General features: G+C 56.3%; 1 protein-coding gene across 2 annotated transcripts in view; it reads right to left on the bottom strand.

The window, feature by feature from the left end:
• Positions 1-14,062, bottom strand: part of ELAPOR1 (endosome-lysosome associated apoptosis and autophagy regulator 1) — an 86,302-nt gene that overhangs the window by 34,696 nt on the left and 37,544 nt on the right. For both annotated transcript variants that reach the window (XM_050956146.1, XM_050956145.1), the window contains exons 2-10: positions 12,753-12,873; positions 11,680-11,872; positions 9,273-9,420; positions 7,867-7,947; positions 7,176-7,281; positions 6,938-7,087; positions 4,589-4,677; positions 2,182-2,359; positions 1,278-1,406 (exon numbers count right to left, since the gene is read on the bottom strand). In XM_050956146.1, the coding sequence (XP_050812103.1) occupies positions 1,278-1,406; positions 2,182-2,359; positions 4,589-4,677; positions 6,938-7,087; positions 7,176-7,281; positions 7,867-7,947; positions 9,273-9,420; positions 11,680-11,840 (1,042 nt within the window). In that variant the 5' untranslated portion in view covers positions 11,841-11,872; positions 12,753-12,873. The remainder of the gene's footprint in view (positions 1-1,277; positions 1,407-2,181; positions 2,360-4,588; positions 4,678-6,937; positions 7,088-7,175; positions 7,282-7,866; positions 7,948-9,272; positions 9,421-11,679; positions 11,873-12,752; positions 12,874-14,062) is intronic.

Genomic DNA, 14,062 nt, shown 5'->3' with positions numbered 1-14,062 from the left:
CCCCTGGGCAGAAGGGTAGAGTGCTGCTCCCGGTGGGGAGGGCGACAGGAGAATTCTTATCAGCTCCCCCCCAGGCACCTTTGTGCCTCTGATGGGTTTTAGCCAGTGGCTTTGGTGGGAAACACATCGGGTACTGGCAGAGCATGGGCGAGTCACCCTCCACTGCCTGGCTGCTGCTTTGGATTTGTTGCACTGCTTCAGCGCTGCCAGCACCCAGCAGTGCCACCCTCTGGTGTGGATCCTGCACTGGCACAGATAGTGCCAGATGGCAGGGGGAACCGTGTGAGGGATGGTATCAGGATAACTATTACAGGGACAAGCACCCCCTTTCCGGACATAACTGAACACACATGGACAGTGGGTGGAGACCCACTTCGGGGAGGCTAGCCCCAGCTCCACCCCTTCTGCCTGCCCCCCTTCTGCCCCCCCCACACAGCCGGAGCCCTGAGACACCCTCCCCTACCCCGATGGAGCCCCAAGAACCCCTCGGTCCTCCATGGCCAGAGGAGCCCCGAGCTGGCTGAGGCCCCGAGTCTCCCACAACTGCCTGGAGGAGTCCAGACTCCAGGGTCAGCTGCAGCCATGCCTCTCCTCCCCAGACCCCAAGCTGCTCGGAAAAAAGCGTCTCTCAGAATCTTCTCCGGAAGAAGCTTTTGCTATGCCCCATGCAGGTTCCAGGATGGCCGAGGGTATTTGCTATTCAGCTTCCTGGGTTCACCAGTATTCTCTCTGGATTCCAGGGAGATTACTGATGAACCCAGGAAGCTGAATAGCACATACAGGTCCATCGCATCTTACATGCATTTAACATGCACTATTTCAGCTTTACATGGTCAGCAAAACAACAACAAAAAGAGACAAAAATAACAATTTTAATACTGCACCTGTAGTGTGGGCGATTCCGCCAACCATGACACTCAATGTAATTTTGACTATACGAGATTTTCGCTTTACGTGCTTTACCCCCAGCATAAGATGCGACAGACCTGTACCATTTCCTTGGCTGCCCAGGAACCTGCACGGGGCATAATAAAACAAAACTTCCCCACAAAACCCCACAACCAGGGGTCTGGTGGCAGCAGCAGAGCCTCCCCTGGCCTATTATACCCGCCGTCCGTGCCACTGGGACAGAAACCTGGTCGCAGAGCTGCTCACTCGAGGGCCATCTTCATCCTGAGAGCTAACCGAGCCCCGGCAGCTGCAGCGTCTCCTGCGTCAGGAGAAGCATGGCCAGCCCCCTGTGGAAAGCACGCTGGTAAACGCCCCTGCACAGGTACCTGCCATCCCTTTATATTCAAAATTGATTCCGCTAAGGACGGTCGTCTCCATGTTAGCCGGCAGGGTGTTCCACCACTTGTACTCGAAGCCCAGCGCCGGCTCAGTGCCAGCAGCGCAGCTGATACAGCCTGGGAGCAGAGGGAAACCATGTTACTCTGGCTCAGCTTTGGAAGCAGGGGGAGAGTGCTGTGCTTTCGCCAGGGATTCCACGCAGCAGGAGCAGGGCGCTGCAGTCCCAGCGGTCTCACTCCCAGTCCGTGGAGGGGGCGTTTTCCAGGCATGCTGCCTCCCTAGCTGTGTGTGCAATCCATGGGGACACATGGTGGGACGCACACATGGAACGAGCAGAGGAGGATGGTCAGAGGGGGAGTCCAAGGAACAGGATCCAGTGGCTGAAAGCTGAAGCTAGAAGAGCTCAGGCAGAGATAAGGGGCAGATTTTAAGTGAGGGCAATTACTCAGTGGAATGGTTAAGGGATGGGGTGGATTCTCCAGGACGGGACGGGGTGTCTCTCTCTCAAATCCAGCCTCTGGCTCAACCACAAGCTATGAGTGAGATGGGGGTGTCCCTGGTTCTCTGCCCTGTGCAAGGCAGGAGAGCCAAATGCTCCTTCTTGCCTGACAACACGCTGAGGGGGCAGCCGGGGGTTCTGCCCCTTTCAGCGCAGGGATCCCTTCTCCATACCCCCAGGGCCCTGGCAGGGAGCTAGCCAGGCCCACGCTCCCATTTAGCAACATGAGAAAGGCTGGGCTGGTGACTCGCCCCAGGTCGAGAACTCAAACCTGCCCTGATTCCCTGGCCCACGGAGAATGGCTAACGGGGAGCAAACCCAGGCCGTGCCTTGCTGGGAGAGCAGAGCTCCAGCCCTGCCGGACTCAGCCGACATAGACAGGGTGGCATTACCGGAGCCGTTGGAGTACGAGCCGGATGGGCAGGGCTCACAGGCGCTGGAGTTGGTTTTGAAGAACCCAGGGTTGCAGGGCGGGCACTTGGTTTTCACCTCTGAGGGGGGCAGATGCCTGGCTGTAGGCAGATCCTCGCTGCAGATTTTTGGTTCTGCCCACTTAAACATTAACTGTGTCTGGAAGAGCACAGAAACCAGGTGAGAGTGGGCATGGCCCAGCCGGGCCTGGCAGCGGCACTTGGCAACTGGTATGAGCTTGGTGGGGAGACAGAAAAGGAATCACCTCCACAAGGAGGCGCTGTTGTACATGGGACCCACCCCCAGCAGTGTGCAACAACAGCCATCACAGTTGGGCTGAGTAAGGCCCCACAGGGGCTCCCTGCTGGCCCTGCAGTGGGTGATGACAGAGGAGATCCCTGGCTGGGAATGTGCCCCACGTGGGAGTGGGCAGGGTGGGGATGCAGCCATGGGAAGTCAGCATGTACACACTCCCAACTGCTACTCGGCACCCTGCCCAGCACGCTCCCTGGGGAGGTGAGTGGAGATTTCTTCTTAATCAGAAACCACCCTGATCCTGAAGAGAAGCCCCCACCACCTCCACACAGGCTAGCAGGCAGCAGAGTCAGCTGCTGTCATGCCAAGGATTTGCAGTTCTATGCTCCTTTCACTGGAGGATCTCCAAGCTTCGCGCAAAGTTGTTAACTGAACCTCACCATGGGCCTGGGAAGCGCATTGCGCCCAGCTGAGGGTTTTCCCAAGGCCACATGGGAAGGCAGAGCAGAGCTGGGACCGGGAGTCACCAGTGCAGACTTCCAGAGCCCTGCTCCCACCCCCAGGACTGTACATCAGGATGTAAAGAGGCAGGGCTTTAAACAGAGCCAGGGAGCTTGATCCTGGGCTGCTGGGAGGGCAATGGAAGGCAGAGCAGCCCTTTGGCTGCTCTAGCTTATGCTGGTATCTCTCCTCTACACACCATTCTGCCATCCCAGGATCCCCACAGCACAGCACGTTACAGTCTGTCTCCTCCAGTCCCTGCCACGCCGCCAGGAACACCAGACTCCCTTGGGGCTGAGGATCTGGTGCCGTTTTTAATACGAATGCTCCCAAGGGGATGAGGTGAGAAGTGCTACGTTGGACTTGTCCCTGACCTGGGGAGATGGCTCAGTGCTGAGGGCACTTGCCCAGCACCCAAGAGACATGGGATCATTACCCAGCTCCACCAGAGACTCCTGAGTGACAGATCACTTTGGCCCTCCGGGCCCAGCTGTGGGAGAACAGCCTTGCCCTGCCCTCCAGGGGCGTGCAGGCAGACATGTGGCAAGACTGGGAGTTGCTCAGACCCCGCAGTGCTGAGAGCACTGGGCAGCGGCTGAGTGTTCATAGGAAAGGGCTCAGGACAGCTCAGCACTAGAACAGGCTGAAGAACTGGGTCACAGCTGCTCCACCAACGACAAGGCCGTTTGGCTGAAGCAGAGCCATGTGGTGAAGAGGCTGGGTTCCTGGCAATCGCTCAGGTTTTTGTTGTTATCAAGCCCCACACCAGCCCCTTGATTGCAAATGTGCATTTCCAGGGAACAAATGAAAATGAGCGAAGAGACAAGACTCCACTTCCTGCCGGCCATACTCAGGAGCAGGATGTGCCGGTGGGTCCCGCTCCTGGCAGCATCACTTCACCGCAATCATACTGGGCTCTAGCCTGCATGCAGGTATTCACAGAGGTGCCTTCCCAAGTCTAGCTCACTCCCCTACGCTGACAGATGCACCATGGGCTGTCTCACTTTCACTATGTCTCTTTATTTATAGCAGGACAACTGCTGGGAGTAGCCAAACCCTAAAGGCAGTGCAGAGGAATTGGGTGGTACCCCTTTAAGTACTTAGTGAGCCTTCCAGTGGCCCTCGCTGTGTTCTGCACACCAGGAGACCCTCGAACCATTCAGCGTGCATCACGAGGCCCTGTACGCTGCCTACACTTAGTGCCACGGTTGTTCAGACCCACTGCGCCCTTAATATGTAAAAAGACACAACCCTCACCAACGGGCCAGCAGTGGGTTTGCTCCCATGGAGTCAGCCTGTTTTCCCCAGGTGTGGGTGTGAAAGACACACCCAATGGGGGAAGCTGCCCAGCTCTCCGCCGACGGGGCAGGGAAATGGTCAGACCAGTGTGAGACAGAGCGCTGCCAGACGCAAAGCAAACACACAGTGCGCTCTCCGCCCACTGCAGGCTCTCACAGGGTTGGGTGTAACAAAGGCAAGTAAAGATTTGCAGACAGGAGCATGACTTAAGTAAACTGTCCTTTCAGTAGTTAATGCTGGTCAATGCTTTGAACATGAACAGAGGAGCACGGTGTTACTGCTGTGCTAAATAATAGAAACTCGTGACAGTAACACAGACTGGCCGGCACGTACCTCTCCACTGGCGTCACAGGCCGTGTGTGTGTAGAAATAATCCTTATCTGTGCAGGGCGGACGAGGTTTGCAAGAGCTGGAGCCTTGGTCTTTGTTGAGAAAGAAAAAGATTGTGGTTAAAACTAAGCAATGAGAGCAGCGCAGCCCACTCAGTCCCAGAAGCACAAGTAGCATGTGCCATGAGAAAACGATTCTGGCTCTTCCTCAGCATTCACGCCCTCCCGTTAGCGTGTCCAGGGTCCCTCACGTGATGTGGGGCTTGTCCATGGTGCACAGACTAGCTGCTGCTCGCTGATTAACCCATCCGGGGTCTAATGGTGCATATTTCCCCCAACAGTCACTAGCAGGATGCACTGACTATGTGCTGTATGTTTATCTACCTCAGGTGTCATCCAGCTCCTACTGCTGGAGTAACCTTTAATGTGTTTCTCCTCACACTCGCAGTGAGGCAGGGCAGGGCCGCTATCCCCATCAGACGGGGGGAAGTAAGTGACTTTCCCAAGGCCACACAGGGGTCTGTGGCAGGGTGGGAACCGAACCCAGCTCTGTCCCAGGCCAGCACTCTAACCACTGCACCATCCTCCCTGCACTTTGCTCCATCACTGACAGCTCCCAGGGACCATATTTCAGACTCCGCTCTGGAGTTGTCAGGTGAATTAACCACAGTCAGAGCGAGTCATAATTTAGCCCTTAGGGACGTGTTGGCCCCACCTCCCTACAGGCCAGCCCAGCCAGTCCAATACATTGCTGTAGGGCACGGATCCTCGTCACTGCTCCTGCCAGCTCCATCACTCTGCACCATTCCCAGAAAGCGGGCGGCTGGCAATCAATTTGCTTTGGGTACTCCAGCTCTGATTAGCTCCCGCCGTGTGTGCCATGGCCTGTTTCTCACACCAGCCAGCACATGACGGGGCTCGCTGGGACCATCAACACCTTATGGCCCATCCTGCTGCCCTGCCGTGCCCCACTCCCGGAAGCCAGTAGGAGGTTTGCCAGAGGGGCTTCAAGCTTTTACCCTAGGCACTCAATGAGCTGACTGGGGGCATGGAGAGTCAACATGGGCAGTCCATGCCCTGCCCAGAGTCAAATGGCTCAGCAAAGCCTGTAGCAATCACGGGGAGACATCTAGGGTGGAAACTAGCATGTGCTTCCCTCTTCAAATATTTGTGCAGTGCGAAAGTGAGCACGGGCTTCCTGGCAGAGCCTCACACAACAACGGCCAGCAGCTGGGCAGGGTAGATCTAGTGGGTAACAGACCCGAGTCAACGCAGGAGGGAGCTGCTGGGTACTGTAAAATGAGACGTCTGAAACAGAGCCAGCAACTGGTTCACGCACTGGCCAGCCTACAGCCTAGCAGACAGAGCAGTGAACAAGGACACCAGGGTTCTATTCTGGACTCTGCCACTGAACTGCTGCATGACCTTGGACAGGTCATGTCCCTTTTCTGTGCCTCAGTTTCCCCAACTGGGGATAGGTGACAGGTTCCCGAAGGTGGGGCTTTCCTGGGCCTGCTTTCATTTCGATGGGACACCTCAGAGAAGTCAGCTGGTCTTCCAATGACCTGCTGAGCCACATTCTCCAGAGTCGGAAGTTTCTGGTAAATGCACCACTCCACTGCAGGAATGTTGTAACAAAATAGCTCCCCTTTATATCAGGCCTGAAAAACTGGAACCTCTGGGGCTCCCCTGCTGGCTCCGGGGCAGCAGGGACAAACTGGTTCCAAGCAAACAGAAGGGGGCTGGGGGAATTTTAAACACCTGAGCAGAGTTTTCTTTCGTAAAACCAGACCTGCCCCTGCCTCTGGTTTTGACCTGGGCCCCCTTTATCTCACCCTTGCCCCATAGTTTGGGAGAAGGGCAACACAGGTTCAGTCCCATCTCTCTGTGCAGGGCTCTGTGGTCATCTCTGGGGACACTGGCGTGGGAACAAGCAGGAAAACCAAAGCAGCCACCTTCACCCTTAGTTTCAACAGCAGTAAGGGGGTGGGGATGGCAATGCCCAGGGTTGAGTCCAGGATCTAGGTCTGCCTCCTGGTGGGCACTGCTGGGGGTAAGGCAGATGCAGCCAGGAGATCCCACAGGTGGGCAGGGAACAGGAAGTGACGAAGACAGTCCGGGATACATCGATGGCAACGCCGGGCCTGTGCCAGGCCCTCCCAGCGAGCCGTATTCCACTCCTTGAACTCCGGGCCCCACAAGCTGCGCTGCACTGGTAGCCCCTGCTGCTTGGGGCAGGTTTGTAATGGAGTGAGACCAGCACAGCTGGGACAGGTCACGTCAGAAGGTCCTGGGGTGCCTAATGCTGCAGCTGCGTGTCGGGCTGCAGGCCTGGGAACACACAGCCCGTTACCTGAGTAGGTGTCTGGTTCACACCGCTGGCAGGAGGTAGCACCCTTGCTGGAGTAGGAGTTGGCTGGGCACAGCTGGCAGAAGGAAGATCCCGAGGTGGCAGCATAGGTGCCCGCCTTGCAGGGGAAGCATTCCGAAGTGTAGGCCACCCCTAGGGCAGGAGAGAAGGACACAAATTCAGCTCGGACTGTCGCCGGCTGGGCGTGGCCGGTGCCATCATGCAGCAGGCAAGCACGTACCTGTGATGCCAATGTTCCGCACCAGCACGGGCTTGGGGACCTTGGACCACACGGAGAAGGCCGTAGTTCTCCAGTACAGCACGTTATTACCGCGACTCAGTTCCACCTACGAGATTAAACAGAACCCCCTGGGGGTAGGTCAAATCCTGGCAGGAAATGGGATGTTGCTTTGCAGGGTCCAAAGAGGCGCTGACTGACACAGGGATGGGGTGATACCCAGTGATTAGAGCAGGGACTCAGCTCTGATCCTCTAAGCTTCAGACCAGTGCAGCTCCACCAAGCACAGACACTCCCAACTTACAGCAGCATGGGCAGGGACAGAATCAGAGTCTAGCAGCCCTGCACTCAGCAACAGGTCATCTGTTATCCTGGGCCTTCGAACCAGCTGTGCTGAAGGAGGGAGTGCTGGCTGGGACACCGGGGATATCCCCTGTGGCCATGATTTTCTAATGTGACCATTCACTCTGGGGTGCTGAGTGTATGACCCCAGCAGCTATTGGTTGGATTTTAACTGATCACCCCCAGGGATGGGGAGGAGGGACCTTTGCTGCTCCTCCAGCAGCCCCAGGAAACAAGGTTAGCTCACGGGCTGTGAGAGCAGGTGTGGGTCTCCGCAGCCTGCCAGCCATGCCCCCAGCTGCACCACGCTGTGCTGGGGAGATGGAAGATCTTGCAGTTGGCTCCTACTTACGTTGTGGGACTCCCATCCCTTCTCCGTGGTTCTCATCCACCGGGACTCCTCCACAGTCGGCTGGCACTGATCGTTCTGAACCTAGGGCACATGGAACTCGGGCTGAGGATGCAGTTTCGGCAGGTCAGTTCTCAGAGGCACTCTGCTGGGTTCTTAGCGCAGTTTCTCACCCCACTGACTGTTTTTTAAAGGACCCTTCCACTGCCTTCCCAGCCCCCTGCCACAGGGCAAAGCCCTCAAACTGGGCTCTGTGAGATGGGAAACGTGCACAAGCCGTAGAGCATCACATGGACAGACATCAACTGTAGGGACCACCCACAGGGACTACATGTCCCAGCATGCAGTACCCCACCCAGCAGCTTGAGATGGAGCACTGCATGCTGGGACCTGGAGCGTTTGCTTATTAACTCAGCCAGCCACACTTTGGCCATCCTGCCTTCTGGATAGTGCAAGCAGGCGGCACTCCCAGCAGCTCCTTGGAGCTGGGCACCAAGAGAATCCTGCGGGCAACCTCGAACCACCTCCTGCCGAACCAGAGAGATGGGCAGGGACCCCTCAATGCATGTTTCCTCTTGGGGCTGCTACAGTAGCTGGCCTGTCTCCCGCCAGTGACATCTGAGCCACGTGAGAGGTCAGGAGCCTGCCCCATCCATGGCTAACACAGCTGGGTTGGGTAGCTCAGGCAGTAGAGCAGGGGTGGACAAACATTTTGGCCCGAGGGCCACATCGGGAACTAGAAATTGTATGGCAGGCTGTGAATGCTCACAAAATTGGGGTTGGGACATGGGGGAGGGGTGTGAGGGCTCTGGTTGGGGGTGCGAGCTCTGGGGTGGGGCTAGGGATGAGGAGTTTGGGGTGCAGGAAGGTGCTCTGGGCTGGGACCGAGGGGGATCAGGGCTGGGGCAGGGGTCAGGAAAGGGTGCAGGTTCTAGCTGGGGATGCGGGCTCTGAAGTGGGGCTGGGATGAAAGGTTTGGGGTGCAGGAGAGTGCTCTGCGCTAAGACTGAGGTGTTTGGAGGGCGGGGGAGTTCCGGGCTGGGGCATGGCGTTGGGAGAGACTCAAGGGGCTCTCAGAAGCGGTGGCATGTCCCTTCTCCAGCCCCTACGTGGCGGCACAGCCAGATGTCTCTGCACACTGGCCTGTCTGCAGGTACCGCCCCTGCAGCTCCTATTGGAGTGCGTAGGAGCTGGAGCAGGGCCACACCATGGCTTCTGGGACCTGCGTGGTGTGGCTCATGGGCCAGCTTAGTTTGCCCACCCCTGCAGCAGAGGCTTACGTGTTTAGGTCCCAGGTTCAATCCCTCCTGACCCTCCCAGAGTGTGCATCAGACCAGCCCTTGGATACTCTGATACGGGCACGTGTCCCAGAGAACTCCAACGAGGAGCAGCAACCTGAGGAGACGTACAAAAAACTCAAAGACGATGCTGCTGTCCGGGTAGATGTACTCGAAGGAGACGGTGCCAGACTGCTTCAGGTTGACAGCATACATCAGGGTGGCTGTGCACTCGTCTGTGTTGGAGGCAACGTAGTCTCCCAGGGGCACCCAGGTTGAGCTGGAACAGTGAGAACAGCACAGCAGTGAGCAGAGCACTGAGGCCAGACGCTGCTCAGGGAACGGAGAACTACAAGTACAAAGTGAGGAACAGCATCGCTCACGGGGGGGAGCGACAAGGCCTAGGGGGAAGACACTCCCAGCCTGCCCCAGTGCTCTCAGCCAGGTCAGTGCAGTCACTGGCATCACCAGGGATTTGCAGATGTGCTCCAAATGGCACAGCTGACTAGAAAGACCCCGCCCCGAGCACGGTGATCATGCAGCAGTGCCTGGAGCCCCACCGCGCCTTCCCTTAGTGCATCTCCCTCGCTAGCATGTGACATGGCAGGAAAGCAGCATCCTCGGTGACCTTCCTTCCTGCCCCACTGCTGGTCATTGCTCTGAGCCAAACAGACCGATCTGGTCCTATTGGGAAGAAAGGGGATGAGGCTCTGCAGAGCTGCATCTGCTCTGAGTGCGCCCGGAAGTGGGATGAATAATTAAAGTGATGCTAGAAGTAGGTTACATTTGCAAGTTGCATAAACGCTCTCGCTAGTGCCATGTCGCAGTCTTCCAGGGAGAGTGACTCATGAAAAGCCTGTTTCCGACTGAAGCATCTGAGCCTTCTCGGCGCGGAAATTGATCAAAGGACAGGAGGGAAAGAAAGCTGTGCGGGACGGCAGACTGCACACAATGTCCAGGAGCAGCAAGTGGTGCAAACTCAGCCGCAGGGAGGAGATCTAAAACCTGCCTGAGCCCTGTCTACATTCAGAGTTGCCCTGGTTTAACTAATGGCATGTTACTGAACTGCTTCCGTGGATGCTCTTAATTAGATTTAAACCAGGTTTAAGTCAATTGTTTGCCAAATTAAGCTAAATTAAAGTAAGCCTGGCTTAAATTAGCAGTAATGCAACTGAAGATAGACAAGGCCATAGTTTCCTCCAGCAGTTGCAGTTAGCAACAGTGCTCTCCTTCACCTCCAAAACAGCTGGGTAGGTGCTGTGGGCTATTGAACAGCTGCCATGTACCACCCTAGAGGTGGCTGCAGTTCCGTGATGGGAGAACCAATACCTGTGTATCTGTCCATCCCTTGTCACTGGTAAAGCCCTGGGCAGCCTTTCAGAGGCCAGAGGTTATCGCATTCACGCTAACAAATGACAATTAGCTACTAGGGCTGGTTGCAGTGACAGGTGCCTTACAATACAGGCACTGTTTCTGATCTAGTGCAGAAAGATACCACCAGGGATGATTTAAAATGGCCGTCCCTGCACCCAGGCAGGTGCTGCTGGACCCTCCCTGGTCAGAGAGCTGAGGCTGACGTGCCCGCAAGAGTGCCAGGCTTTCTATGCAACTCTGAAGATGGGAGGAGTGGAAGTGGGGTAGGGGCAAGAGGCAGGTCCTAGAAGGTGGCAGGATCCCCAGCCTGGATCAGACCAGGTACCATCTAGCCCAGTCTGGCGCTAACAGCACCAGCACCAGCTGATGCAGAGGAAGGGGCAAGAATCTCAGTGAGTGCCGATGGAATATTGCTCAGAGCCCAGACAGTCGCTGGCCGGCTCATGCCATGGTGCGCCAGGGATTATAGCCCGTATCGCATTAACACTTTAGTCTAACTGTGGCTGTTCTTATCCAGAGATGCCTAGTCCATTGTTTTGAATCCTCCTGAGCACTTGGCCTCACTAATATCATATGACAGTCAGTTCCACAGGTTACTTATGCACTGGGCAAAAACTGAAGGAAGGGGGCAGTGCAGTGTTGAGCCTGCACAGCTCCAGGGGTGCAGCACACCTGGAGGGATGTTAAGAACGGGCGAATCCAGATTATTGGGAAAGACTTCCTGATGGCAGGAGGTCACCTGGGGAAAGGATGGAAACTCTATAGCTTGGGACATTCAACAGCGGGGTTAGAGAAACCCTGGAAAAGTGTACAGCAGGGAAGGGTCTTCCGGGCCGTGGGCTGGATGCTCTAGCAGATCTGTAGCTCCCGACATGCCTCCTCGTGCAACAGGAGAAGCAGCTGGAACCTTTGCGCAATTTCATTAGAAAAAGGACCAGGCTTCCGGGTTGGCAACTCACTGAACAGCACATCTGTGCTTCAGACACATGGGGGCAAACAGGGGAACCAGAGAGCTACGTGCTGCAGGGTGGGAGCAGCTCAGCTGGTGCAGCTCAGGTCTGCTGGGGGGCAACAGGAGTCCTTGCAGGGGACCAAAGATGTTGGCTGCAGCCCGGGGCTCCATTCAAAGTGGCCGTGCCCTAAGGCGCAACAACAACCAACTCACGTGGTGCAGTTCTCCAGGGACTCTGAGACGCTGCTGTCGCTCTCCAGGTTGGTTGCAATGCTGGCGAAGCCGTGGGGCAGCTCGTCCCACTCGTCGAAGCGGATGCCAGTGCCCAGGGAATACCTGCCCTCGGCACACGGCTTGCACGACTGGTCCTTCATGTCGAGGAACTGCCCCGCTTTGCAGGAGAAAGCTGTAACACAGAACCCCAGAGAGCAAGCTCAGAGAGAGGTGGACACGGAACGGGGTTTAGACAGCGATCCCCAGCATTTGTATTGCATCCGGAGTGCCAGGATCATAGACCCCCAGCACGGGGCTATAGTCTGATCTGTTATCCCCATTTTAAGGGCTGTACGTCTGACTGAACTGATACACAGCTCACTTTAAAAACAACCAGGAGTCCGGTGGCACCTTAAAGACCAACATTTATTTAGGCAGAAGCTTTCAAGGGTAAAAACCCACTTCTCCAGACGCAACTTTAAAGCTCACTTCAAAGGGCTCCCCTGCTGCAGTCCTGTCTTTCTAGTCTCCCCCAGGAACGGAAGAGAAGCTGAGTCTTGGTTAACAAATGCCCACTGCTATCCGCAGACAGGTTCTGTTGGTCCCTTTCAGGGAACTGTGCCATTCCGTAGCTTATGAAACATCGTCTTTCTCTGGAGCCTCTATTAAAATAATCACTGCATGGAAAAATGCTCAGCAAACCCCAGACACAGGATCTGAGTCTGCTCTCGCTCATACTGGTGCTACCTCAGTTTAGCTACACTGACCTCGTTGGAGTTACTCCTGATTTACACTAGGGTCAGAGAGGAATGAGGCCTCAGGGGGTTACTCCTAATTTCCATAGGAGAATCAGGCCTAATATTTGCTGGCCTGCTGCTTGGGAAGCAAGTGGCAAACCCCACTCCCCCCTACCCCCCACGTTTCACAGGGAGCAGGAGCAGGCCTGTGCCCTTTAACAGCCTGGTGGGGACGTTTCGGAGGCAGTGGCACAGATGAGATGTGACAAGTGCAGCCTCCCCCAGTCACCACCTGCGCAGGGAACACAGGTCAGCTGGGGCAGGCCAGTAGCTTACAGCATTCCGTGCCCTTGATGGGGTCTGGCAGGCCTGTGCAGAGTCCTGGAGTGTGCGGCACGGCCACCCTCCACCGCGAGCCGAGGCTGTCACAAGCTGTGTATTCGTAGTGGTATTCAGACTGGAAGAGAAAGCACGGAGGTGAGCTAGAGCGAGACCCACACAGCACCAGCCATGTGCACTGGGAGCGCTATGGGCCTGTCTCCTGCTGGACCCACCCCTGTGCCAGGCTGATTCCAGGCACACCGTGTAGCACAGGCGCGCTGCCCTGACATTACTGGAGTTACTCCCAGCTACACTGGAGTAGCCGAGATCAGAATCGGGCCAATGGAGTCTCACCATCACGGAATCAGAATCTGGTCCAACACACGCATGAGCACAGCCTTTCACACCCCGCCCCCACCTGGCTGTAGCTGGGGACCACCTGCCAAGAGGAGCTTCATCGGTGTTTTCATTGCCATCATGCTGGCAGGGGTTGGTGAGCAGACCAGGGCCAGTTGGAGCTATTCCCAGTGTACACCAGGCCCTTGGGCCAGATTTCCCCAGGGGCCTGAAGATGCAGAGAGACACAGCACCTAGGAGAGTCGACTTTCCATAGAAGTTGGGGCCTAAGCTGCTCAGGTGCTTTTGCAAAACCACTAGGTACTACCTGCCTCTTTAGGTGTCAGGCTGGTGAGTGCCTGGGCACACGCGGGACCATGGGCCCCACTCTCCTCCCACTTGCATCATGAGGCCTGTGGAGTTACCATGGGGATGAGAGAAGAACTGAGCCCAACACCCCCCCTCTGCAACAATGCTGCCCGATAATGTTCATCTCCAGTGGTTACCACTTCTCTGAGCCGCTGGACAGAAGAGCCCACAGAATTTCGATCAGTCTTTCCATGTGAGAGCTAGTTGTTCCTGGCCCACATGGGCACCGGGTAAGTTTATCCATGTTTTTGGTCTATTCAGGGCCATAACAGCCAGGGCCAGGCCCCCTTCCTTGTCCTTGTCCTTCCATGACATCGGCATGTGTTAATCACACCATGTTGATTGTACCCAAGTCTGATCCACGATTATCTATGCCTGCTTTGTTCCTGCTGTGACCAGGCACGTGCCACCAGCAGATCACATGCTGAACAAGACCTGTGTTTTCAGGGGCTGAGTCAGGACAGAGAAGGTCTCACATTCACACTCCTCTAGTTCCTCTCGCCCGGGCAGAAATCGGGGAAGCTACAGGCCCAGGCTGTAGAAGAGTCACTGCAGTGACAGAGCACAGGACGCTGCAGGGGAACAGTTGCAGCTGAAGGAGAAGCACAAGGGACCCAGTG

The sequence above is a fragment of the Gopherus flavomarginatus genome, chromosome 5 (assembly GCF_025201925.1).
Source record: "Gopherus flavomarginatus isolate rGopFla2 chromosome 5, rGopFla2.mat.asm, whole genome shotgun sequence".
In the NCBI taxonomy this organism is placed as follows: Eukaryota; Metazoa; Chordata; order Testudines; family Testudinidae; genus Gopherus; species Gopherus flavomarginatus.
This window is presented reverse-complemented; position numbering and strand designations above follow the sequence as displayed.